This window comes from Cavia porcellus, unplaced genomic scaffold (genome assembly GCF_034190915.1).
Source record: "Cavia porcellus strain 051 isolate PalLab524CR breed Dunkin Hartley unplaced genomic scaffold, mCavPor4.1 scaffold_20, whole genome shotgun sequence".
NCBI lineage: Eukaryota > Metazoa > Chordata > Mammalia > Rodentia > Caviidae > Cavia > Cavia porcellus.
The window spans coordinates 25,820,686-25,844,052 of NW_026947503.1; the positions used below are offsets into that span (position 1 = coordinate 25,820,686).

The window sequence follows — 23,367 nt, forward strand, 5'->3', positions numbered from 1 at the left end:
TGAACTCTTACAGGAAAATATCTAGGAGGCAAATAGCTGAGTCAAATGGATTTATTTGTTTTAGTTTTTTAAGGAGTCTCCATTCTGATTTTATAATCACGCATGGCTTAGGTTTCACCAATAGAAAGTGTTCTTTTTTCCCTACAGTCTAACCAGCATTTGTTTTTATCTGATTCCTTTGTGATAGTCATTGTGCAATAAGAAGAAATCTCAAGGCTATTTTAATGTGCATTTTTCTAAAAGAGTGTGATGTTGAACTTTTTATGCATTTATTGGCCTTTTGTATTTCTTGTTGAGAAGTGTCTGTTCACTTGTGTTTTTTGATGAATCTTTTATTTGGGGGTTTAATTATTTTGAGTTCTTTGTTCTTTGTAAACATTAGTCATTTGAGAAATAGGTTGCAAAAGCTTTCTCATTCTGCAGGTTATGTTCACTCCATTGGTTGTTTCTTGTGTACCACTTTTTATAATTTGATGTCCTCCCATTTGTTGATTCTGGTGTAATCTCTTGTGCAGTTGGTAATTAGTTTAGAAAGTCCTAGCCTGTGGCTATGTCTTTAAGAGTTTTACCTTTTTTAAAAATCTTCCAGCAAGTTAAGTGTTTCTGTTTTAATATTAAGATCTTTGATCTCTTTGATTTTATTTTAGTAGATGGTGAGAAATGTAGGTTAGATTTAACCTTCAGCATGTGGATAAACAGTTTCCCCGGCACCATTTATTAAAGATGCCGTCTTTCCTCCTGTGAAAGTTTTGGCCCCTTTGTCAAAGGCAGGTAGCTGAATTTGCTGAGAGTTGTTTCCCCATCCTCTGTTCTGTTCATTGATCCACGTGTCTATGTTTTTACCAATGTCGTGGTATACTTTATCACTGTAGCTTTGTAGTATTATTGTGCTTTTAGGAAAGGTTGATTTTTATATGCTGCAGGTCTGGACTCCAGAGGGAATAATTCATTGCATTTTCTTTTGTTCTCTCTCCCTTCCCAAGGCTTTGATGACAGTAGGAAAAGAACCATTTCCTACCATTTACGTAGATTCACAAAAAGAAAATGAGGTAAGATGAGCCCAGAACTTCACAGAATTATACTTTGTGAATACACTTTGAATTGAATTTATTTTACATATTGAATAAACAGGGTTCTTGGGTGAAATTACGTATCTGTCTTTCTCTCCAGAGGTGGGACGTTATTTCTAAATCACAAATGAAGAACATTAAAAAACTGTGGCATAGGGAACAAATGAAGACTGAATCCCAGGAGAAGAGAGAGGTGACTAATAATTTACCCCCACACATGTTTTACAAGTTAGAATGCTAGAAGCCGTGTTAACGATGTGACTTGTTGATAAAATTAGGCAGAAGATAGTTTGCGAAGAGAAAAGAACCTGGAAGAAGCCAAGAAGATATCCATCAAAAAGGATCCAAGTCTGCCAGAGCCAAAGTGTGTAAGTGTGTGCCTCGTGGTCATGTCGTGTCCTTCATTGTGGCTTTGAGTGGTATGCCGCTCCTTTGTTCCCTTACATTGTTTGTCTTTCCTTGTAGAATGGAGAGAGAAAGATTTTAGGATAGTGTAAAGCTTGTTCTTTAGGTGTTTGCTTTAACACAGAGCTTGGTAATTGCTTGAAATATATTCTCTTCTGACTGAAACCCAGCAGACCTGGGATGCAGCCCAGGCTGTGCTGTGTGATATCAGTGCAGTGAGTTGACCCTCGTTAGTATCTGTTTCCCCACTGTACGATGAGCAGGTAGAAGTACATGACTTTTCTATAGTGTGTGAGTCTGTGAAATTAGATTTATTTTTTTCTTCTGAAATCCAAACACATTGCTGCACTATGAATACACATGGTTAGTGTGTGTTCTAATCATTTTTGCTGACCGTTATCATGTTCCCTACTTAGTGATGGAGTTGTTTTCCTGGCTGTGTTCAGCACCCACTTCCTCTGTCCATCTCTTTTGACTTCATGTTTCAAACAGGAAGTCTTTTATTTAGCTTCCAAGTGCCAGCCTGTACTGAGGAGCTGTGGGGTCATGGAAAGGGCCTGTGTGGCTGGGATGGTTGCTGCTGGGGAAGCAGGGGCTCTGCTTGTAACAAATTTGTTTAATAACTGATTTTCTATAGCAGTATCTGAAACCTTTCTGGGTGCGTCTCACTGCCAGTTTTGCATTAAGAGAAGACTTGGATTTGTTTGAACCATTTTAATATGGTGCAGTTTTTTAGTTAACCTGCCTAGCCACTGTCTCCAATTTTTTTGTATTATTTATGATTTTTTTAACACTTTGTTCCTGCACATTTCTTATTAATGAAAACATTGGTATGTAATACATGATGTTTGTTCAACTACTGTTTAATTTCATTTATAGGTGAAGATTGGTGCATTAGAAGGCTATAGAGGCCAAAGAGTAAAGGTGTTTGGCTGGGTCCATAGGCTTCGTAGACAAGGTGAATGGTACCACTTTTATTTTCTTCTTCGTTGTTCAGTTTTTTGTTGTTGTTTTATTCTGTTATGCTAACTTTATATGGACACAGTGATTTGAAAACTCAATTAGTTATGATTTAATGTGGCTAGAATCTCAAAATTATGTCAAGTCTTAACTATTAGCAAGTACAGGTGTAGTCAGGTTTGTCAAACTGAATTTTAATTATTCAATGAAAAACAGGAGGTATGTTTATAGGAGGGCCCGATCCTGATGTCAAACGTGTCTATATTGTTTAATTCTTTTTTTTGTTTTTGGTCCTGGGGATCAAACTCAGGACCTCCTGCTTGCCAGGCAGGTGGTTGTGCTGCTGAGTTAAATCCTCAGCCTCTTATATTGTTTAATTCTTTTTTTTTTTTTTCTTTTTCTTTGTGTGTGTCTTTTTCCTTTTTATCGGTACCGGGGATCAAACTCACGACTGCCTGCTTGCAAGGCAGGCGCTTATGCTGCTGAGCTAAATCTCCAGCCCCTTTAATTCTTAAATAATGAGCATGTGTGCATTCTGCTTCTCTTCTGGTACAGGTGTTTTGTTTTCTCTGTTTTTGTGTCTTCCTCTGCAATTCTGAGGATCACACCAGGGGCACTGCAGCACTGAGCTGCATCCCCACCCCTTTGTATTTTTTATTTTGAGACATAGTATCCCTAAGTTGCCCAAGCAGGCCTCTAACTTTTGATCAATGCTGGGAGTGCAGGTGTGTGCACGCCTGTGCCCAGGTGCTTCCTCCATTACTTCATGACATGAGATTTTTATGGTGATTATTGACTCATTCGTGAGTAAGATGGAACATAAAGGGAGAGCTGGTCTGTTCAGTGATATTCGTGCCCCTCCCCTGCACTTTTCTGTTGGTGTTCAGGGGGTTTAACAGTGAGTAAGACATAATCCTCAGCTCATTGGTCACCATCTTGCTGACCCATGGCCATGTAAAGCGGTTTATATATGTTGTTTTTTTTGTCTCTTTCCTTTTTATTGGTACCGGGGCTCGAACTCATGACGACCTGCTTGCAAGGCAGGCGCTTATGCCGCTGAGCTAAATCCCCAGCCCCTAGTTTATATATATTGTATGGCAGTGCTTCTGGGCATTTCAAAGTAAGGGGATCGTGTGGGAGGCTTGATCTTCCCACTCTTAACCTTGAAGTCCTGTGTGGCTAAACTTGAATTTCTCATTTTTAGGAAAGAATTTAATGTTCCTGGTGTTGCGAGATGGTACAGGTTATCTTCAGTGTGTCTTATCAGATGATTTGGTAAATATTTTCTTTCATTCATGGTTGAAAATTAGACTTGTTCAGTAGCTTCTTTTATTGTTAGTTTTAAGGATTATGGACCTGTAGACTTACTTTACACTTTTATTATGTTCACAGTGAGTATACATGCAAAATATATGCCACCTAGCATAAATAGAGAACCTGTATTTGTTAATTACACCTTAGTAGATCTGGGAGAGCTTTTATGAAAATCTATAACATGTCTTAGGGCCCAATTTTAGTAAATACCTATGTATGGCCAATCCTGCTTTGATGTTGCTGTCCCTGACATGATACCATTTCATTCAGGTTTACTTTTTTGTGCAGTTTTAAGAAACAGAGACTTTTTTTCAGCACTGAGAGTGCACTCAAGACCACAAACTAAGTCCTTTATCCCAGCCCTCCTTTGTTTGGAAGCAGGGCCTCGCTAAATTGCCCCTAGTGGCTTTCAGCTTATGCTCCTCCTCTTTCAGCCTGCCAACTACCTGGACTACAGTGGTGTGCTATTGTGTCTAGTTAAAATAACTCCCTTTTCATGTACAGTACTTTCCTGCCATTATCACCTCCCACCAAACTAACATAATGCCTAAATATTATTCAAAATCCCATCAGAGTTTCCTGATTGATTCATAGTGCCTTTTTAGAGATGATTGATTGGAATGAGGATCCAGACAACCTCTCCATCTTGCATTTAGTTGAAATAATTCTGAATTTGGTTGATTATATCATTGTGATGTCATTTAAAATGCTGCTCTATTCTCTATATGATTAATAAATAGAAATTAAATCTGGATAGGTTCAGTTGTTTGTGTTCTGTTTTCTTGATATGACTACTTCATAGGGAAAACTGTTCTTCGGATTGCATTATATCAAAAGGCATATGATATCTGGTTGTATTTTTTATAATTAGTGGGTTTAGGTGATGACAGCCCAGTCCTGCATTGTCAAGCTCCTTATCAGCATTCTAATGACGTCAGTAGGTATTGATCATCAAAGTATAGAATGGCTTTATTAATTAAATGGTCTGCACTTAAAAATGAAAATGAACTATCCAGATGAATTTGAGTGCATGGGAGTAATGTCATATATGCTTTAACTATATCTGTGTTTGTAAAGTTGCACTTGTATGTCTGTTTACCTGTATGAACAGTCAGGTGACACTTAGTAACACAGCTCCATTGTGAAATGAGCCAGGCAGTTTTGTGTTATATGAACATCATAGAGTATTTGTACAAACTGTAACAGCTATCATGCCACTGGGTATTATGATCTTATCAGATGACTAACGATACTCAATCTATTGTTACCAACAACATTGTTAATGTGTTTTAATGGCTATATTGATAAATCTCTCGCTACAAGAATAATTGTTCTTTCTTAATACTAAAAATCAGTGCCAGTCTCACTCCTTATTTTAGTACTTTTTGTCTAGGTATTTTGTTTCTAATACTCCTCTAATATTAAAGTATGTTAGTATTACTGTGACAGCTTCATGTGAACTTTAATCCTTTTCTAGTGTCTGTGTTACAATGGAGTAGTCTTGTCCACTGAGAGTAGTGTTGCAGTTTATGGAACGCTGAATCTTATCCCAAAGGGCAAGCAAGTAAGTGAATTGAACTTCTCATTGAGTGAATACAGAGATGTTTGTCAAATGTCTCAAATGTCTTTATTTGTACTTTGGTGTTTAGCATATAAATGCACAAATCTGAAGTACTTCTAAGCTTAGTAAACCTTCTCCAGTGAAACATGTACACTATGTAGTGTGTCTTCCTCTTGCTTTGTGTTGCTGTAACAGACTGTAAAGAAACGAAATTGATTTCTTGTGGGTTCTGGAGACTGGGCAGTCAAGGTAGAGGGGCTGCATCCGGTGAGGGCCTCCATGCTACGTCATAGGATGGCAAAAGGCATCTCATGGCAAGAGAAGTACTTCAGGTAGAAAACAGGGTGGGACTGCAGTCCCTTTTATAACAATCACAGACTTGTGATCTAAGCATCTCCTGTTAAGCCCCTGTCTTAGATAACATTTTCTCATTGCTGAGACAAAATACCCAACATCCAAGTTTAAAGGAAGAAAGGTTTGTTTAGCTCACAGTCTAGAGAGGTTTCAGTCCACAGTTGGCTGGCTCCAAAGCAGGCTAGCATGGCACGGGGCATTGCAGTGGAGAACTGTTTCATGGTGGGTCGAAGGCAACAAGGGAGAAGAGCAGCAGCAAGCAACAGTAGCACACTTTCTATCCCTTATAGGCTATCCAGAGTGGGCCTGCTCCTTATCTACAGCCAGAACTGTGACAAGCCGATCAGTGGACTGATTTAATAATCACACACCATTGATCGCAGTATCACACACTCTACATGCAGCCACCTGTCTTAGTTACTTTATGCTCGTCGCTGAGACAAAATACCTGATGCCCAAGTTGGGAAAGGAAAGGTTTATTTCTTACAGCTTTTAGAGGTTTCAGTCCACACTCAGTTGGCTCCAAGACAGGCGGGCATGGCTGGGCTGCAGTTCATGGCAGCCGCAAACAGCAAACAGGAACTAGCAAAGAGAAAAACACACCTTCTTCCTACCATTACATCACATCCTGGCTCCACCTCTATGTGGGTGGAGCACTGACACCATCAATCCAAGCACTATACAATGAACCATCATAAATGAACAATGCAAACTCATGAGGCCTGGGGGACACAACATAAACCATGACACCACCTTTGAAAATTTCCACGTATTACTGTGTGAGGCTTTGGGGAATATAGACACTAGCACTAACACCCCACCTCTAATATCCTTGCTTCATTTATAATGCACAAAGTTAAAACCACAGTGCAACTCATAGGATAAAAAGTACTCAGATTTTCAGCATCACAGAATTCATGATTAATCTTCATGGGCTTTAATGTAGCCATTTTGTGTTTGTGAATAAATTTTCTGGTAGATGGTAGTAAGTACTTACACCTAACCCAAAACATTTCAGAAAAGAACAATATTCTAAATCTTAGGGTTTCTGAACAGACTTTGAAAGCTCGATATTCAGAGCGCTGTTTGTTTAATAGCCAGAGATACACAAAATATGCCAGTTACAGTAATTAAACTTCAGATAACTATTTGTTGGCTAAGAAAGAATGTAAACACATGTAATACAGTAACTGTAACAGAGACCAAACAACCCTTATCACCTAGAAATACTTTGAGGTCTCAAAGTGCATATAAAAGAGCATGAATGAGATCAAGTTCACCTGGTTCATTTGGAAGTGCTGTGATTGCAAAATCACGTGGCTGTCATTATGTTACTTGGTGTCCAGTGTTTAATACAAAGATAATTATATATTCCATATTCTGTGGTGTCTTTTTGTTTGTTTGTTTGTTTGTTTTGTACTGGGGATTGAACTCATGACCTCGCACTTGCCAGGCAGAGGCTTATGCCACTGAGCTAAATCCCCAGCTCATTGTCTCCTTTAAACTGAATTGTTTATATGGAATTATAGGAAGAATTCACCAGCTTATATATATATATATATATATATGTGTGTGTGTGTGTGTACACATAAAAATATATATAAAAATATATATTTATGCATTCATTTTTTTTTCTCTTTTTGAAACAGGGTCTCGCTATGCAGTTCAGGGTAGCCTTGGGCTCACTTTGTAGCCCAGACTGGTCTTGAACCTGCACACAGTTCTCCTAACTTAGCCTCCCACATGCTGGAATTACTGGAGTGCGTCACTAGGCCCAGCTGCATGCATTATTTTTTACTGTGAAGATTAACAGATTTAGAAAAACTTTGCATTTAAAATTTTTAATGTGGATAAGTGGGTTAACTTATTGGGCAAACACTAGGAAGATACAACAAAATATTAATACTAGTTAGTATTTCTCCATGTTGTAAGAGTAAAATTTATTTTCTAGTGCCTGCTATTTCATTTTAAAATAGAGTGTGGCTTAATGATAAATACTGGGGGTAGAAAGAAAATGTTCACGTAGGAAGGAAAACAAGGGAAAAAACGAAGAAGAAATAGGAGAAAAAGTGACACAAAGCTTGTAAATAAGGAGAAGAGGAAGTTTGAAGGATGGGAGAGGAATGAGAAAAAAAATGAAGAAAAAAGATACTTTATTACCGGTGAAATTAACTGTGATGAACCTGATCATTATTTGTAGTCAGAGTGTACCAATAAAACTAATTTTTAAAAAAATGCAAAATCAAAAGGAGGAGTTTGGGCATATTAACTCTAAATGTAGTACTAAATATGAAAAATATTCAGATGAAATTGAATTACTGTTTTTTTTATTTGAAAAATAAGGCTCCTTGTAATGCAGTTCTTAGAAAGCTCCTCTTTGAATCTGACATTCAGACACGCAGTCCTTAGTCCTGTTCAGTGCTTGCTTCCTTCTCCCTCCCCGCGCTAGTCCTCACTCTGCTTTCTTTGACTCGTAGGCTCCGGGGGGCCATGAGCTGAGCTGTGACTTCTGGGAGCTCATAGGCTTGGCCCCTGCTGGAGGAGCTGATAACCTGATCAACGAGGAGTCCGACGTTGACGTCCAGCTCAACAACAGGCACATGATGATCCGGGGAGAAAACATGTCCAAAATCCTGAGAGCACGTTCTGTGATCACCGCCTGCTTCCGAGAGCACTTCTTTGACAGGGGCTACTACGAAGTGAGTGGTGTTGGGCGTCTTTTGCAAACCGTCCCTGTTGGCTGTTGTGGCCTGGAAGGGGGTCTTCACAGCAGGCCTTTGTTCCCTCCCTCCCATGTGAACAGGTGACCCCTCCAACACTGGTGCAGACGCAGGTGGAAGGTGGCTCCACACTCTTCAAGCTGGACTACTTTGGGGAAGAGGCATTTCTGACTCAGTCCTCTCAGTTGTACCTGGAGACCTGCCTTCCCTCGCTGGGAGACGTGTTTTGTATTGCACAGTCATACAGGGCAGAACAGTCCAGAACACGAAGGCACCTGGCTGAGTATGAGATTGTCTTTTTGTTGGATTTTATATTTAGAAAGTACCTTTATGGAAGAAAGTTTGATGTAGGTGAATTATAAAATCTCTGTATTTTAAAATGCATGTATTAGGAGGCTAATGCAAGTTTGCCTTTTAATCCGTAACTGAGGTGTGTTTTTCACATTACCCTGATCTCTGTGGGTTCAGGAATAAAGAAGAAATCACTGCTCAAGGAGTTGGAGGGGTGTGCAGACTAACTTGCAGCACTGGGAATTGGGTAGCCAAGTTGGAATTTTGGGCTGATTTTTAGTGTGCCGATCTTTGCTTGGGAGAAACTTGGTATAGGGGCTGGGGATTTAGCTCAGCGGCGTAAGTGCCTGCTTCGCAAAGGCGAGGTCATGAGTTTGATCCCTGGCACCAGGAAAAAAAAAAAAAAAAGAAAGAAAGAAACTTGGTGTAAACGAAGAGCAAGTCTGAGCCAGTGTGTTGTTCTTCAGGTACACTCACGTGGAAGCAGAGTGCCCTTTCCTGAGCTTTGAGGACCTCCTGAACCGATTGGAAGACTTGGTTTGTGACGTCGTAGATAGAGTCTTAAAGTCGCCAGCAGGAAGCATAGTGTCTGACCTCAATCCGGTGGGTGTAGTGTTTCATGAAAATGAAAAGATGGTAATGTTCTTCTGGAAGACACTGGAGTCTTCTCTCTCAGTTTTATGGATTTGATGGCTTGATGAGTGAAACAAGTGCCTAATAATACTTTGAAGAGTAACCTTTAATATAGTAGTAGGCATTGCCACTAATTTCATACTTCAGCTTAGCTAAGGAGGGTGTCCACTTATGATTTTCACTGGAGGAGTGTTTGCATAGTTTCCAGCCCTGAAAGAATCTTTTGGGTCGGAGATTTTGCTCAGTGGCATAGCGCCTGCCTGAGAGGGTGAGGTCTTGAGCTCGACCCCAGTAACAATAACAAAAAGAATCTTTTTTAATAATGGTGAATAGATTTTTTGGCTAATGGGCATTTTAAGGTTGGTGGTTTCTTTATATACCTTACGTTTTTGCTTTCTGCATAGAACTTCAAGCCCCCCAAACGGCCTTTCAAAAGGATGAACTACACAGATGCTATCGCGTGGCTGAAAGAACACGATGTAAAGAAAGAAGATGGGACTTTCTATGAGTTTGGAGAGGTATGCATTCCTCTTCCTCATTGTTTCAAAGGCGGTGGTAGTATGCTTACTACATAGGTTGTGTTTTCTGATTAAGTGGCTGATGTAGAAGGGGCTGCTGCTTGGAGTTGTGTGTTGTTTCATTGTAGAGTGAACAGTGTTTAGTTTTCCCGTGTCACCCTTCTTCATCTTTTTTCTTTATGATTTTTGCCATCATAAGCTAAGTTCTACTTACCCTTCTGTTGGCTATCAAGGGTGTTTTAAAAGTTCGTGACACCCTCGATGGTACTTTTAGAATGTTCCTGTATGTGTTTATTCATTATCTTATGCTGAAAAACATATATCATAGTTTGAAATGGAATTCATTCAGCTCACAAAATCAATTATTTAAAACTGAAGGTGTAAAAAAAGATAGCTGTTGAATAAGAAATAAAACCAAGAGAGAAGGCTTGTATGGAACATGACCTGGCACCCGATAAACTTTGCATGCTGATCCTGGTGTTGCCTGGAAACCACCGCTAAGCATGTATGGAGAGATGGGTTGGCAGCAGTGTTACATGTTCTTGTTCTTTTATGTTTAACCCTTCTTTATGTGGTATTTGTAGATCTGTTTTATAAGGGAAAAAGCAGATAACTGCTGCTCACTAGATTTTAATGTTTTTAGAAAAAGTTTATAGGCAGGACAACAATATACTGAATCCTTACAAATTACTGTTATAAATTCAGTTTATGCTGTATAAAACACAATTTTGAACGGAAAACTTGAGTACTTTGGTATCCCTTGTACTTGACAAAGTGCTATAATATTCAACAAAGTGTCAAGTGGGAGGAACACGAGCGGTAGAGCCAGGCCGTGTCCCTCCCTGAGGCCAGCTTTGCTCCCACCTCTGTCCTGACCTGCTCTGTCCCTGAAGGCAAAAGACCTGTGCTCTCTTTCCTTCTGTGGGTCTCAGAGGTAACGTCCCGTTGGCCAGGTTGTGGGGCCTAAATGAGCTAAGTGCCTAGCGAGGGTCATGGCCCAGGAAGCCTGGGTGCATGTCAGCAGCACTGGATTTCCTTGCTGTCATCCTATGCACATGAGAGGCTGGAGAGGTGAGCAGTCTGCAGATTTCAGATTGTGCAGCGAGTTTCCTCTTTTTTTTTTTTTTAATTAAACTTGAATTTATTAAAAAGTTATTATATTAGATTTATTAAAAAGTCATTATATATAATAAAATCCAATTTATTTAAGGAGGAAAAGAAAAAAAAGGGTACAAGTAATATAAAATTTAAAAAATAAACAGTAAGAAATCACTAGTTAATAGATTACATATTCTCATCTTAGAAATAGTTGTTCAAGTTACAGAATTGAAGCATATAAAGTAGACTTTGAAACAGTGAGAGCGCAAACAGTTTTGTTCAATGATCAAAAAAACTCAGTAATTTTGTTCAATGATCAAAAAAACTCAGTAATATGGTTATCTTATACACTTAAACATATATGCAGTTATAACCTTTAGAGCACTTTCTTTTCTTTTCTTTTGTACAATGACAATTACACATTTTGGGTTTATTACTCCCACAGTTCTTACTACTTTTTTTGAAGAGAGTAAAACCAAATGCGACATATCAGAACAGAGTCATTCAAATCAAAATGATAGACATAATAGATAATGTAAAAACAAAATACAAGGTGATCAAAAATGGTTACTGTACTGCCTCTTGCTATTTTAAGAAGAATTGCCAGTTAAAATAAAATTGAACTAAACAGTAAAGAATAAAACCAAAGCATTGGAGACCTTATAGGACTTTAAAAGAAGATAATAGTCAACCAGAATGGGCGTCATAATGATTCTTATTGTCTTCACAGTTTTGCCTATACTTTTGAACTTGGTACTATCAAGCAAAACAGAATAGGGGAAAATCAGTCAAACAAGATGGTAAGGGCAATACAGGATTTCAAATCAAGTTAACAGGAAATCAAAGTAGATTACTATAATGTATCCTGCTATTTTTTATTTATTTTTCCCTTAATTAAAAAGATAAAAAAAAAAGTAAATAATTTTTAAAAAGCGGGGGATTGAGATAAAAGAGGGCATAACAACAGAACAGCGCAGGTCAAAACATAACCATTTAAGCAAAATAGTGTTTCACCACAAGATATCTTGACATAAAAATGGTTACCATAGTGTCTCTTTCCTTGAAATCTTTGAGTATAACTTCGTATACTGTAGCACCAAACATATCAAGACACTATAAAACCACTGAAGAGAATGACATTATTACAGGGTATTTAGAACCAATTAACAGAAAATGAAAAATGGTTTCTGTATAATTTCCTTGTCTATAAAAGTTTTTACTTATATTATCCTATATAATAAAATTCAATAAGATACAACCTTTTAAGACAGAAGCATACAAGTTTGATGGGACTTCAAAACAAGATGATTCTAAATCAGCGCTAGCTATTAGGATGTCTTGTTTTCTCCAAAATAGCTGTTCCTACCATCCGATCTTCTCTGCTTCATTTCTGTTGAGCTCTTTTTCTGTTGTTTATTGTCAGTTTGTCTTCCTCATTTTGCTTTCTGCTCCATTCATTGTGGCCTCTCTGCCACTATTTGTGGAATCTTGGTATTTTCGTTCTTTAGAATATCCTGCAGTATTCTCTGTAGAGTTGAATTGGTGGTTGCAAATTCCCCTAGTTCTTCTTTATCCTGGAAGCACCTTGTTTTTCCATCAATTTCTAGGGACAGTTGTGCAGGATATATCAATGTTGGCTGCAGGTTATCTTTCAAAGCTTGAATTATTTCCCCCAACGCTCTTCGTGATTTGATCGTTTGTGCCAAGAAGTCTGTTGTAATTCTGATGGGTGTTCCCTTGTAAGTGATCTGTTTCTTGTCTCTGACGGCTTTTAATATTCTGTTCTTATATTGTATTTCTGGAATTTTGATTATTATATGCCTGGGTGTAGCTCTGTTTGGGTTGTAGGTGGCTGGGGTCCTGTATGCCTCATACATCTGAGTATCTTTACTATTTGCTAAATTAGAGAAATTCTCTTGGATTATTTCTGTGAATAGCTTTTGTAGTCTATTTGTTTATGTCCCCACTTCTTTTCTTATGTTCTTAATTCTTAAGTTATAGATCCTCTTATCTTCTAGCCTTTGTATCGTTGCTGTTTGTTTTTTTGTTATTTTTTAAGAAGTTTTTCATTTCATGCTCCACCTGCCCTCCAGTTCAGATAATCTATCCTTAGTTTCTTTCAAGCTGTTATGCCAGCTTTGAATAGAATTTTTAGTTTCCTGGTAATCTCTGTGAACCTGCTTCATGTATTCTGTGTTTTCTCTATTTTCTCCATCAAACAATTCTCCCCTTTTTTTCTGTTCTTCCATTCCACCATCTGTTTTTTATTGGGCGGTGCTTAGCATTTCTCTAACTATTCTACTTATATCTTGCTTCAGGTCGTTAATAACTTCATTCCTGAACTTGTCTATGAGGCTCTGGAGATAGCGCTTTATGTCTATTGGTGCCATGTCCGATATTGCATGTTTCTCAGGATTGGGGGCTGAGGACCCTTTCTTATTGCTCCCTCTTCCCATATTTTTTGTTCCTTTTATACAAGCATATATAGGAGGCCCAGTTTCTTTCTTTGTCAGTTACAGTTTGTTTGAATTGCACCGGCTAGGTGTTCTCGCCCACTGCAGTGTACCAGGGAGCCAGAGACCTGGGTAGCCTATGCTGGGCCCACCCCCCCCAGGTCAACCTACTGAAGGCTTCATTGCTAGGATGCACCTCCAGGTGCTGGGACCTGGTTTGGGCTAGCCTACTGGGTCTTAGTCAGTGGCATCACGCAGGCCAGGCATTCCCCACCAATCCTGCTTGAGAGGGGAATATGTGACTGAAGTCACTGCAGCATCCTGTTCCAGGTAGTCTGCCCAGTCCCAGTATGTCCTTCGCTGAAGCCTCCTACTGTATGGAAGGGTCCCTGATCCTCTCACTCACTGCAGGTCAATGCAGGGCTCCCGGCCAGTCCCACTCTCAATGCCATTCACTGCTTCCCACTCTCAGAGCTTTCGCGCCTCTCTCCTTGCCGTGCCAATTGGGACGCAGCAGCAGGTGCAGGAAATTCAAATCGCAGCTTCCAGTGGCTTGGGGTCTAGCTTTCATGCTGAGACCTTATCTGTTCCTGTTATATCACTTTTATTGCGTTTCCAGTTGGTTTCTTAGTTTAGTTCGTTTCTGGGTCGGCAAAGTATATCTCTCCTTGCTTAGGATTTCTCGCCTGGCAGCATTCCTGGATTTTTAAGTGCGTTTTCTCAGAGAGCCTCCGAAGCTGCTGCTATCTATCCACCATGTTCTTCCGGAAGTCCAAGAGTTTCCTCTTGCTCTTTGTAATGTCACGCAGCGCCCCAGTGTATCCAGTGGATACCAGCTAGGTGACCAGAGACCTCCCATTCATGTCACATCTCCTCCTGTACCTCAGAGGGTGTAGGGCATCGGGCTGGGACTAAAGCAGAGGGCAGCTGTGCCAGCTGATTGCTCCGCGCTTGTTTCAGTTCTTACATCAAACAGATTAGTGAGTCTTGTCTAAGTTTCTCCATCAGTTGAGCTGGGGCAAGAGTTTTGGGTTTGAGCTTGAGTTTTTTTGTTTTACTGAAGGATGTTTAGAGACAGAGACTGGTTCTTTTGATTTATCATCGTCTGACATTTCCTGGCGATTGCAGATGTGGTTACACTTACAGACTTGATCCTGCTTATCTATCCTATCACCGTATTGAGGGCGTAACTGATTTATTGTAGCAGGAAAGAAGTGCATATAACAGAAGGGTTTAAAGATTCGTTTCATTAGTATTGTACTTTGTGTGTGGATCAATGATCTTCTGGAACATTCACTGATTACCTTCCACTTTATGCGGCTGAGTAGACCACAGCTTGCTTTGGAGCTTACTAAAAATGCCCATAGGAAAAAAATACCTTGGAACTCAGCTTGGAGATTTGTGCTGTATTCCTCTCAGGCATGATCCTTGAAATATACTGAAGAAGAAAGCAGGGTATTTTACAGTTCACGTAACAACTGTGAATTTACAAAATATGTTTTATTTTCTTTCAAAGAAATCTTTCCTTATATGGGAGTTTATGAATTTTGGCTTAGTGTGTATTGTCTGTCATGTTGCCGTGATGGGTAGGACTGGTAGGGAGTGAAATAGCTGTTTATGTCTGGTCCGTTTTGAGTGGTAAATGTTAATCAAGTCTTGTTTAACCTCAGGATATCCCGGAAGCTCCTGAGAGACTGATGACAGACACCATTAATGAACCAATCTTGCTGTGTCGATTTCCTGTGGAGATCAAGTCCTTCTATATGCAGCGATGTCCTGAGGACCCCCGTCTTACTGAATCAGTCAGTTTGTGATTTGGAACATTAGAAATTCTAAGTTTTGTTTTTATTCATTTATATTTTAAAGAAAAAAATAACAATTTCAAAACACAATAATTAGAAAGTAACAGTGGTTAATGTGTTGTTTATTGTTATCTTTAAATTTCTCAAAGGACAAGATATCTGCTTTTAATTGTCCAAAGAGTATTCCTACAAACCATTCTTTTCAGTGAACTAAGAGAAATTAGTAGTATAACTATCTGAGCTGAAAGAAATAATATATTTGTGTGTAAGTATATTTATTCATGTTAGTCAAGAGAAGTTTGCTTTCTAAAGGAGGGGAAGAGCCAGGCCTGGTGGCATATGCCTGTTATCCCAGAACTTGCGAGGCTGAAGCAGGAGGATTTCTGGACATTCAAGGCCAGCCTCTGCTCTTTGTAATGTCACGCAGTGCCCCAGCCTGTACTATATAGCAAGAATCTACCTTAAAACAAAGCAAAACAAAAAAATAATAAAATAGAGGATTGGAAGGTGTTAATGCAATGAGATACAGCTCATGAGAAGTGTTTCATAATTCTGCAATGACAGTAGTTACAGGAGTGGTTTTTCTTCTTCGCTGGTTTCACGTGATTACGATTAACATCCTTTACTAGAATATATGAGTACTATTTGAATTTTGCATGAACATGGTGTCGATTCCTTTAGCTATAGGAGTTTAAGTGACAGTTTTCATTGAAACCCTGCAATAGTGCTGTTTTTGATAGCCTGATACTAATTACGTCTTTCCTTTTTTAAAACCTATATTCAAAGGTGGACGTGTTGATGCCCAATGTTGGTGAGATCGTGGGAGGCTCCATGCGTATCTGGGACAGTGAAGAAATCCTGGCAGGTTATAAAAGGGAAGGCATTGATCCCACTCCCTACTACTGGTACACAGATCAGGTAAAAGCACTTTTCAGAACTGCCTTTCACTTTTGCCATTGTAAGAGTTCTGTCTAAAGGGGAGCTTTCTAAATGGTACTTTAATTTTTGAATGAGTCGTACTTAGTTTTATGGTTATAATACAGCATCTACCATCTGGTTATAATACATCTGTGTACTCATTACAGAGTATCATTAGTTCCTACTACTATGTACTATTTTTCATTTTTCTCTGATTAGTGGAGGTATGGAAGTCTTTCCAGGGCAATGCTTAGTTCCTGATTTATGTTTCATAGTTATTTCAGAATTACATGTTTTATTTGTGCTACGGGAGACCAAAGCCACGGTGTTACACATGCTAGGCAAGCACTGTAGCACTGAGCTACACCTCCAACTCTGTTTTTAAAAAAATGTATTTTGAGAGGGGGTTTTGCTTCATCGCCTAGGCTGGGCTTAAACTTGTGATTCTCCTGCCTGAGCCTCCTGAGTAGCTGGGCTTACTGGATGCCCCACTTTGTCCAGCCTGAGCTACTTCTTCACACATGGCGGTTCATGAAGGCATATAGGGTGTGGGTTGAGTTCTTGACCACAGTGAGCTCTTTCCACACTGGAAAGGTTTAACCTGTTTAGATAAAATTTTAAACATTCACTCCTCTCATTCTCTCTGTGTCTTTTTGTGTGTCAGAGAAAATACGGTACATGCCCTCACGGAGGATATGGCCTGGGCTTGGAACGATTCCTGACGTGGCTCCTGAACAGATATCACATCCGAGATGTGTGCTTGTACCCTCGGTTTGTCCAGCGCTGCAAGCCATAGTTGGTTTCTCTTAAGTGTGCAGGAAAGAATATGATTCATGAAAAGAACAGATTGCCTCTTTAAAAGAAAAAAAGGACAAAGGCCAAAATTTTCTCTTCATTGTTCTCTTAGAGTATATCTGTTTCTGTCTTATCTTTTTGTTCCCTCTTTGATAAAAGGAGTGTACATTACTGGAACATCAAGTAATGTTGATATCATTATAAGAGAAATTATATGTTACAGAATTTGGAAATATGTGGCAGAGAACTCAGAAGTACATTTCAACATTTTATCCAGTTATATGATATAATCATTGTGTTTAGCATACTACACATTATTAAATGTCATACATAATTAAATAGTTTTCAGTTATGTTCTGAACCAATCAGGTAACTTAATCTTTCTGACCCTTTAAGTGTAACTATGTTTCTTTTAGTTTTTTTCATTTTATTGTATCAAGTTAAAATAAACATCTTGAGTAATTGGCAAATATGGCATAACAGTTTGCTAGTATTAGAACAACTCAACAGTGCACATAACTGGTTTCTAATGAATACAGTCTTTTTGAATCAGTTACTAATCCAGTTTCAATTTGTGTAACTCTGTTTAATACTGAAGCCTTCAAATTGATTCAGCAGAACTTGTAGAAGCAAAATTTCCTTAAACTTTGGCATAAGCATAATTTGGTGGGGAGGCCTATTGTGATGATCCTCAGAGTCTCTCAGCATTCGTTTAAGGTAAAGAGGCAGACTGACCTTTCCTCCTTCTGGTGAGGTGTTAGAAATTAAAAATAATTAACATCCGAATGTATTTGCAGGTTGAATCTTAATGACTTGTGGATGGCTGCGTGCGTCATTTTCATCACCTTAGGTGTGACCTATGCTACCTAATAAACTCATCACAGGCTTATTGAGTATCTTCAGCATAAATATGGTTAATTTCTCCCCCAAATGCATGCTGTGTATTCTCCATGGGCTGTATCCCCAGCAATCAATAAATGAACACAGTGATACTCTCTGCTGTCTTAATTTTCTCAAAGCTAAATGTCTCAGTCTCACATTATTTCATCCTTAACTGTTTTTAAAATCTTATTTTTCATAATGTGTGTATATAAAATTAGATATTACTAAATTTTACAGGAAAGATATATGGTAGCCAGGGATTTAACTCAGCAGTGTAAGCATCTGCCTGGCAAGCATGAAGTTGTGAGTTCGATCCTTGTTATGGAGAGGGGAAGGGTGTATATATATATATATATATATATATGCACACATATATATATATATATACACATATATATGTGTATATATATGTATATGGTAATAAAAGAGAGTGTGTTTTAAAAATTAGATGTTTGTGTCCTTGTTATCACATTTGTGTATTTCTTACTTTTTTAGCATGTTAGATTTTATTGCATTTTGCAGTTACATGATATGACACATGAAAATGGGACACTTATATTTGATTTGGCTTGTGTCTTTAAATAAAAAATATTTAGAAGGGGGCTGGAGATGAAGCTCAGTGGCACAAATACCTGTCTGGTAAGTGTGAGGTCGTGAGTTCAATCCCAGATGCCAAAAAATAAAGCAAGAATGTGAATGATCTCTTAATTGGCTTCGACTAGGTTATTCATTTGGTCAGAATTAGGTAAAAAGGTTAGACTGAGTTAACCCAAACTTATTTGTATAAATGTGTTGAAGATTATGAACTACAGGAGAGCCAGGATGAAGCAGGTTAAGGGAACTGAGATTATGATCATGTTTATATAGAATTGTGAGTTTAGAAGCATTTTCGTTAGAATTTTGTCTTTTTCATTTTTATCGGTACTGGGGATTGAACTCACAACTGCCTGCTTGCAAGGCAGGTACTTATGCCGCTGAGCTAAATCCCCAGCCCTCCTTAGAATTTTGAAGGGCAGGTTCCAGTTTTGCTATTGAGAATTCCTCAGCATTTTACTGTTTGTTTTTTACATATGAACTTTTTCTGGAAGCTTGTCCTAGTGGCCCAAAATTTCATAATAGTATGTCTTGGAACTAATTATGCATCCATCCTGATGAGCAGTTGGTATGTCCTTGTTCAAAAAGTCATATCCTTCAATTGTGAAAAAGTTTCATAAACTTGCATTGAAAGTCTCACCACTGTTTTGTTTGTTTTTTGGTACTGGGAATCAAACTCAGGACCTTGTTCTTGCTAGGCAGATACTGTCCTGCTGAACCATATCCACAGCTTCCCACTCTTTTCTTTTCTTTGATCTTAGCCAAAAGGCTGAGAAGCAATTATGTTTTGTTTTCTTTATACAGTTTGATATTCAGATGGAAGACCTCCTTTTAACCTCCTCCCCCACTTTTTAGCAGCTATTTTCTGGGATTTTTTTTCTCAACTCTAGCCTTTCTATCCTGTCCTTTATCGCTTTAGCTGTAGTACAAAGTTTGTGTTTGTGAGTGTGTATTTAAAATTCTTACTCTGGGATCAGAAATTTTATCTTTTTAAACTTCCCAATATTTAAGTTTTCTTTTGTTACCCAGTTTCCTCTGTGTTAGTCTTCTTTAGTTGGTTTGCATCTGTTTCCTGAGGCTTTCCTTAAATGTCAGATAATACTGGGTGATGGGTTGCTTGATAATTCAGCAGACTGCAGTGTCCATTGGCTGTTCTGTGGTAGCAGATGTAAACATCACTGTAGGTTCAACTGCCTGGGCTAGTTAGGAAGGCTGGATTTCTGCTTCCAGGAAGTATTTATAGTTCATTACTTTCTGCAGTTTTCAGTATGTCCTGCTCTCAGTTGGGCCTGGGAATCATAGTGTAGAGACTTCTGCCAAATCTCTGGGAACCAAACCTCTAGTTAGCATGGGGAAGGGGAGCTGCTATCCCACAGGAGGGTAGGAATCGAGTACTCTTGTTGACTGCTTTAATAGACTTGAGTCCATTTTATACTGGCATCTCCTTTTCATCTCCACTAATGTTCTCTACAGTTGCCAATCCTGAGATGCCTAGGGATTCTTACATGAATGTGGATGATTCTTAAGACTCAGTTTTGGTAGATCTGCTGAGTCACTAAGCATTTATTCATCTGCCTTCTAGCTTGTAAAGTTCTGTTGCTATAGTTCCCTTTTCTCCAACTTTTTAGGTTTGTGCTTGAAAACAAAAAGCACTTATCTAATCGTCTGTTGATATCATGGGTTTGGGAAGAGAGTGGAACTGTCTCTGTGGCTCGCGTTCCTCTTTATCCAGGTGTCATCACTCTGTACTTGAGAACAAGTGAGAAGGGAGTGGGCATAAGCAAAGGGTAAGAAATGTTCAACCGGTTATTAGGAAGGACATTAATCTTTATAAATAGGGAAAGAAAGCCAGATGTAACTGTTAAAAAGTTGGAAGTGACATTAAGTTTGGGTCACAGAAGCAGGAAGATAGCCATTGTTTTTGACCTTTCACTGTTAAAAAAAATAATTTGCTTAGTATATTGAAATTCATCTGTGAATTTGAATTCATAGTTGTCTCATTCTTGCTGATAGTAGCTCTTATAAACCATGACACACCAGGGATGCAAGGTTGATCTCTGAGGGTTGCTTGACCCTTGCCAGCTGCCACTTTTTCTCTTGAAATTCAGCCTAAAGGAATAGTGCAAGCCCAGAATTGGAACCAGCAACACTTGGGTTCAAATATCGGCTCTAGCCCTTGCTAACTGTAGCCTCAGATAAGCCACAGGACCTCTGTGACTTTTCCTTATCTGCAAAATATGGTAATGCTATCTGCAAAAACGGTTCCAGTGATTAGAGGTAACGTAGTGCTTAATAAATGGAAACCATCACCAGTTTTTTTCCCTGTTGACTAAATGTGAATATGCTCACCCAAGCATTCTTACTATGCTTTATGTTATTGAACTCATGTTCACTTGTCAATTTACTGGATAAATATCTCACTACCCCCAAACTTTGTTGATGTGAGAAGATACCTCAGGAGTTCAGAATTGGAGAGAAGAGAGAGAGATCTCAAAGGCAGAGGTGTTAGAAATTAGGGCTAATGGGAGAACTGAGCCCAGACAAAGGTATAGAGAATCCTTTTAAAATTTATTCAAGTAGGGCATTCAACAGGAAGCTGAAGGTAGAGCCAGATCCCCCTTGTGAAAGAGGCTCAAAAGCCTGGCCTTTCTGTGAAGAGAAATCTAGAGAACTAGTCCTCCAGCCCAGAGAGGGACGAATAAGGTTGCTACTGCCTACAGCTCTGGGTTAGGAGTAAAAGCTTCTTGGGAAGAGGTACCTTCCTGGGTCATGAATTATGTACCTGCAGCAAGTATACCACTTGGCCAATAATTTAACATCAACCTGCCCAAGGCAGATGACATTGCTGGGTCCTGGCAAAGACATCCCAGAAAGCCTTTGTAGGACCTTTCCATGACCTGGGGACAGGAAAGTCTGAGAAAACCACTCATTGAACATGAGCTCTAAATAATCACAACTTGGGATCTACTCATGGAGTATGCATTTTTTTGTTTTGTTTTGTTTTTGGTAGCGGGGATCAAACTTATGTCGCTAAGTTAAATCCATGGCCCTGGAGTATGCATCTTACTACTGGCTCAGGAGCTCCAGTGTGTTCACTGCACTGTCGGCAAAGTGAACCTTCAGAAACACGCATTTCACTTGCTAGAAGAAAACCACTTAAAAGACCTTTCATCATCACCAAAGTCTTAGGTCAGTGAGACTTGGTTTGACCCCATCCCTAACCCAAGGCCCTATTTCCCTGCTCTTCTCCAGCAGCGTTGTTACTGGGTGAATTGTCTCCTAAAAGATGTTGACATCCTAACCTCTGGTACCTGAATGTGTGACCTTTTTTGATCCAGTGTGCTGCTGTCCTATAAAAGGAAAATGCCATGTGGAGTCAGCCGTATGACCTTGGAATGGCAAGAATTGGGACTACCTGTACAAAGCTAGGAAGGACTCATCCCTACAAGTTTCAGACTGTTGACACCTTGTGTGGCCCTGTTGATACCTTGATTTTGTGTTCTTGTCTTCAGAAATAGAAAAACAACACATTTCTCTACCTCAGTTGTGAAATTTGGTTAGAGTAACCCTGGGAAGCTAATTTGAACATCAAATGTGTTCCAGCATTTTCTGGCCCCTCAGCTTCCAAAATCCTGCCCTAGATAACCTGCCCTATTCCCAGGAATCCTTGTTCAGGTGCCACCATTTCAAGGTGGTCTTGCCTGCCAGCACCACTAAAACTAGTAGCTGTGGCTTCTCTGCTTTGTTTTGCCTCCTTTATTTTTCTGCCTGATCCTTATCCATACATGACATTGTATTGTAAATCCTTTATCAGATCGCTGCCTGCCTCATCTGGAATATTAGTTCTGTGAGGGTAGAGACTGTCCAATTCATTGCTGTTTGCCCATTGCCAGCCACGTGCCTGCCAGAGTGGACTTTACACATACTTATTTCATAAAAGAATGAGCTACCTGAAAGAAGAGTTTAAAATTTTTTTCCTTTTATCTTCTCCATTACCTGCTATAGTGTTTTGTTCACAGTGGACATTAAATATCTGTGATAGACTAATAAGCCTACCACTACTGGCAGGCTGTAGGCTATGTGGTTAACAAGGGAAAGTAAAAATACACATCATTTTGACCTGGATTGGCTGGCCTTCTGTTGTAAAATGGTTGTGGAAATAATTGATCAGATTTCCCTGAGTAATCATTATATCTTAGCTTCTGTCACATGCAGCCACTGTTTCTCTTGTGCTGAACTTCCTCCCCATTCTCTTCTGATTAAGGAGACAGAGTTGAGTAATCTAAATTTAGTTCATGTAGCTCAGAGGTGTCAATCATGGCAAATAATGAATTAAGGGATCACCACCCCCTGCGCCTTCCCTGAAGCATTGAGCTGAAGCCAACAAATTCATTTTATTTAGAACCACAGGCTGAACTCAGAGTGTTGTCTGTGACAGGCGAGTGCTTTATTCACTAATTAAGTCACCCAGGCTCAGACAAACCCTTTCCCTCGTGGCAGGGCTACTGCTTATCTGAGTCACCCCAGACACTATGCTTTTAGTCTTCTGTTTGGTAATGGAATTGGTATATAATTTTATTAAAAATGTGTAAACCAGAAAGAATTCGTATGTATACATGGATAGCCCAAGTAGTTCTGCATCTGAAATTCATGATTTTTGGCTTAAAGACTGTATTCTGTTAGTTTTAAAAAAAGATATACTTTTCTTAAAAGTACTCTCATGTTTTTAATACGAGGGCCTTGGGTTAAAAATACTCTAGTATTCTTTAAAATATCTGCTTTCATTTCATAGAAACATAAAAAGTCATTGGAAATTTTTATACGAAATAGGCCATAGATTAGCAATAACAAGTGTTACAGTACTCTTTGTTGGAGCAAAGCAATGAGGGTTTGTTTCCAGTTATAAATATGACTGTAATATGTGCACTAAAGGCTTTACATATAGCGGTTCTGAGTTTTTTAAAGTCAGTAAGGACAATGCTATATGAGAATGAAATGA

At 39.0% G+C, this 23,367-nt stretch overlaps 1 protein-coding gene across 4 annotated transcripts in view; it reads left to right on the forward strand.

Annotated features, from left to right (window-relative positions):
* Positions 1-17,910, forward strand: part of Nars1 (asparaginyl-tRNA synthetase 1) — a 28,755-nt gene extending 10,845 nt beyond the window's left edge. For all 4 annotated transcript variants that reach the window (XM_063231566.1, XM_063231565.1, XM_005005530.4 and 1 more), the window contains 13 exons: positions 984-1,049; positions 1,171-1,263; positions 1,349-1,438; positions 2,355-2,433; positions 3,640-3,710; positions 5,227-5,313; positions 8,142-8,363; positions 8,468-8,667; positions 9,143-9,278; positions 9,713-9,826; positions 15,048-15,179; positions 15,966-16,097; positions 16,762-17,910. In XM_063231566.1, coding sequence (XP_063087636.1) covers positions 984-1,049; positions 1,171-1,263; positions 1,349-1,438; positions 2,355-2,433; positions 3,640-3,710; positions 5,227-5,313; positions 8,142-8,363; positions 8,468-8,667; positions 9,143-9,278; positions 9,713-9,826; positions 15,048-15,179; positions 15,966-16,097; positions 16,762-16,893 — 1,554 coding nt within the window. In that variant the 3' untranslated portion in view covers positions 16,894-17,910. The remainder of the gene's footprint in view (positions 1-983; positions 1,050-1,170; positions 1,264-1,348; positions 1,439-2,354; positions 2,434-3,639; positions 3,711-5,226; positions 5,314-8,141; positions 8,364-8,467; positions 8,668-9,142; positions 9,279-9,712; positions 9,827-15,047; positions 15,180-15,965; positions 16,098-16,761) is intronic.
* The last annotated feature ends 5,457 nt before the right edge of the window (positions 17,911-23,367 follow it).